At 41.4% G+C, this 4,326-nt stretch overlaps 1 protein-coding gene across 1 annotated transcript; it reads right to left on the bottom strand.

The window, feature by feature from the left end:
• Positions 1-1,721: 1,721 nt before the first annotated feature.
• LOC308327996 (fatty acid-binding protein, adipocyte-like) lies at positions 1,722-2,126 on the bottom strand (the record flags this gene model as incomplete). The annotated part of the gene is made up of 1 exon (XM_080781667.1): positions 1,722-2,126. One exon carries the CDS (start codon positions 2,124-2,126, stop codon positions 1,722-1,724), a length of 405 nt encoding a protein of 134 aa, XP_080637793.1.
• Positions 2,127-4,326: the final 2,200 nt, after the last annotated feature.

Below are 4,326 nucleotides of genomic sequence, written 5' to 3'. Positions count from 1 at the left end.
AGTATTTTACCCCACAGATTATAGCATAGAAAAGCCTACTTTATGGGAGAAAACGGCAATTGTGGTTATTGAGCTGAAATGGTTGATCAATATTTTCCTGTATGATGTGTGTTTGAGATTTCAATATATTTAATTAGACCTAATGTGCTTATTTAATACGGAAATGAATACATCCATCACCTGTGAACCATCATCTCATCATGGGTGTGAAACACCTGAGTAGGAGAGTGAATGATGGTGATCATAAGTACAGTGGCCGAGGTCACGCGTGATGATGTATGATAGACACAGCAGTGTACGTGAACAGAATGCAAAAGGCACACAGCCTTGTTGTGAGTAATGTGCTGCCAACAGCGCAGTCTGTAATTTATAAATGTCAGTGAACACACTCAACACAGGATGCAACGTTGTTATGAAGACGGACGGCCCGATGACAGTAAGCATAGTGCTTATGAAAGCCATATGGGTAATATGCCATTTGATGGTGATAATGCGCATTATCACCACCAAAACATTGTTTTTACTGAACCGCCATAGATCTGCTAGAAACGTTTCCGAGGCTATAGATCTGCCAATGTTAGTCCAGCGCTTCAGACACTGAAGTACTGACCCTTTAACCACATGGCCTTCTGTTGCTATTCTGGGAATGTCATCATAGGCGAAGATCTGGTGATAATGGGCAGAAATGCAGCAAAAATAGCAGATCTACAAGATCATAACACGTCGCAAATTGTAGATCTGCTAGCCTATTTCTGACAAAGAGGCGTGGTGTTGTAGAGCGGAAGAGGAAGAGGACCTTGTATAGACCCCTGGGGGACTCATGGTGAACGAAGTATATTGGTTTGGTTTAAGTGGTTACTTAAAATGACACTTGTCGGACATGCATGGAACTATGGCAGTCTAGCCCTAAAAGTTCTATAGAAGGTAAACCAAAAAGCTAATTTTCTAATCCAGAATATCCAACCTTTTAGACAGAAATAACCTCAAAGTTACTAACAACCTTCAATGTTACTTTGACTTGTACATCTTGGTACAAAACAAATTGTGATCGGACTCTCTCTGCTAACCAGCTGCTAGTGGCTCAGAGAAGGACCAAATATTAATCTTTCGTATACTCGGCCGCAGGTGGAATGGTTTGCCTTCCAACTTTAAATTGATCAGTTCTTTGGAAAATGTTAAACTTTTCTTTAAAAAGCTGGTTGTGCAATGATTTGACTCTGTATCGATGCACTGGATTCTTTCTGAGAGAAGAAGCTATCTGCATGAAACGACCACTGTCCCTGAAGAACAATCGGTCATTGTCGCCCATCGATAAAAGAGGGGAGCGAAAGGGTTAGAGCTCTCTGCTTGTGTGAGTACAGGTGAGAAATAGTGTGTGTGCGTGCGCGTGGTGCGTGTGAGTCTAGAGAGCGAGAGAAACACTTAAAAGTGACGGTTTCAGAGGAGTAGCATAATTCTTAAAAAATGTTTGGATGTCAAGCCGTTATATGATCTCTAGTGGAGACAGGAAGTGACAGGAGAGACAGGGAAGAACATATGCAGCAAAGGGCCACAGCCCCCCCTGAGACCCCCCCCCCACACACGCACACACACACACACACACACCCCAGAAACATTTCATTGACAGTATTGATTATTGATTAGTGATTTGTTGCAGATATAATGGACAAATGAGCAATATGACGTTATTTGGACTTTGCTGGTATACGGTAACAGAAATGTTATGCCTCCCTCTCGTATGTCCTTACAGCCACAATATCGTCCATGACACATTTCACTATCAGCTTCCCATCTCCAATTTCTCGCTCCAGTGTGGTGCTTTTGCCGTCCCAGGTCTGTTTCTGCACCAGCTTGCCGTTCTCCAGGGTAACGAGGGTCTTTGTGTGTCTGTCGTCTGCGGTTGTCTCATCGAATTCCTCGTCGAGTTTGAACTTGACCTCCATCGTTTTGAACGTGCTCTGTGATTTCATGGTGATAATCCCGGCGGCGTCAATGCTCACCAGCAGGTTAGGTTTCACCTTGTTCGCCACTTGCCGAGTTGCGAAGCCGACACCTATTGCCTTCATGTATTTGTCAAAGTTCTCGCTGGCAGTCATCCTCCAGTTTCCAACGAATTGCTCGACCATGATGGTGGAGGTGTAGTGTTCACCACAAGCTGTGAGTGATCAAAGTCCAGGGTTCTGGAGTGAAGGGCAACACATCCACATTCCACACACAGGAAAATCAAATTTATGTTTTATTATGGAAGTCAAAGAGACGGTGCTCACACTTAAACCCTGTCTAAATGTGGAGTCCATACATCATTGATACATCATTGATAGATCATAGATTAATGATGTCACAGGCTGGTCACGCAAAGTCCGAGACCCAAATCACGTTCAACCCAGATTTGGCTCAAACAATGGGTTAAATTCATCGGTGGAAAGTAACTAACTACAGGTAATTAAATGTACTTACCGGTAAGTACTGTACTTTTACTTTACTGTAAAAAGTAAAAGTATTAAAAAATACTGTACTACTCGGAGGCAAATACATTTATTTCAAAACTTTAGTTACTAGTTACTTAGTAGATTGAGTGTGAATCTCTACTCTCCTTCAAAAGCAATATGCTTCAGAAACACTGATCTCACTGATACCATTGAGCCAGCCCCAAGGTTTAATGGCTTATTATGACTTTGTCATCTTTGATCCAAAAGGTGTCCACATCCATGACCTAGTGGTCATGGGGGGCACACAGATTGAGCAGGTTGTATCATACAAGTACCTGGGGATCCAAATGGACAACCATCTCAAATGGAACGTCCATGTGGACTATCTGTGTGCCAAATTGGCACAAAGCTTGCACTTTCTCCGCAGGCTCAGGCACTTTGTTGTGAGCAAGGGAGTCATGTCAACCTTCTATGATGCAGTGCTAGGTAGCATTATTAGATATGGCATGTCAGCTTGGTTTGGGACACTTTCTGTCCAGCTAGCTAAAATGGAAAAAACTGCCATGAAGGTAATTGGTAGGAAAGATTCTCCATCTCTTCAGACAATCTTTGAGAAAACGGTGCTCAATCTGTCAAATGGAGTGTTGTCTGATCCTTCACATGTATATTATCTTCAGAGTATGAGCTGTTACCCTCTGGTAGACGCTACAGAGCGTGTCGTTGCAAGAGCAACCGCTTCAAACTTTATTTTCTTCCCACTTCAATTGTTCTACTAAACAACCGCCACATAGTTCATAGTTCTTAGTGGGGAAGGGACTTCTTGACCTTTATCAGTTATTTATTGCACTTTACTGTGATACTATAAACTGTGAATACACTCTTGTGACTTGTACTTTGCTGCTACTGTGTATTGTCTTTTGTGTATTGTCTGTCTGTTTTAAAAAGCGTTGATGTACTAATGCATTTTTGCCCAAGACAAATTTCCCCTCGTGGGACAATAAAGTATATCTCATCTCATCATCTCATCGTCATGTATTTTAGCCTTTTTCATTGTTTTTCTCATAGATTGATAAATCCATTTTCATACACTTTCTTGTGCTTCTAGATTTTAATTGATTGTTTTAATTATTACAGCCCTACATGTATCCTTGTGCTCATTTGCTTTTAATTGTCTGCATTATATTGTGTATGTACCTCTGCACCACTAAACATTATTGGGGTTTGCCCTCAATGCATTTCCCAAGCTGGTGTTATTGGTTGGCACAGCGATAATCGGCATCAAACTTTTTTATGATTATGCTAAAATGTGTATTCTTTCAAATAATACACATTCTTGCATAATCATAAAAATGCTGCTAAGGTCCCTATAGTATACTTGACAAAGAAATTCTTTGTCAAGTATACTATAGGGACCTTAGCAGATATCCTTATTTCTTGTGTTTTTTTTTCATTACCCCAGGCTCTCAGCAGCATGCTGAAACACCACATTCACGGTTCACTGGCCTCCCTTTCCTACAAACACAGGAATGTTCATACATCATTCCTCCCATCAAAGAATCCGTGCTTCTACTTCAGGGACCGAACACAATCCATACAATACATGAAACGCATCAGAGACTTGAAATGTTCAATAGCATATTAGGGATTCAATGTGCATATGCGGGTCTTCATCCATGGTGTGTTCATTCATCATGAAGTGCTACTATCCGTGCTGTGACCCATCATTCTAATCTCTATGGCATGCATATTTCATGTGTCTGATGCCCATTAAACTGAGGGTTTGACTGCACAGTTGGAATGTTTTTCTTCTCTTCTTTTTGGCCAACTATTTTGTTCTTGGTCTCTCAGAGTGGCTGTCTAGGAACTGGAAGGCATTGGTGGAAAAAGTAATTTTTTT

This window comes from Protomyctophum bolini (assembly GCF_963924005.1).
Source record: "Protomyctophum bolini genome assembly, chromosome: 14".
Classification (NCBI taxonomy): domain Eukaryota; kingdom Metazoa; phylum Chordata; class Actinopteri; order Myctophiformes; family Myctophidae; genus Protomyctophum; species Protomyctophum bolini.
Note: the sequence above shows the minus strand (reverse complement) of the source record. Positions and strands in the feature narration are given on the sequence as shown.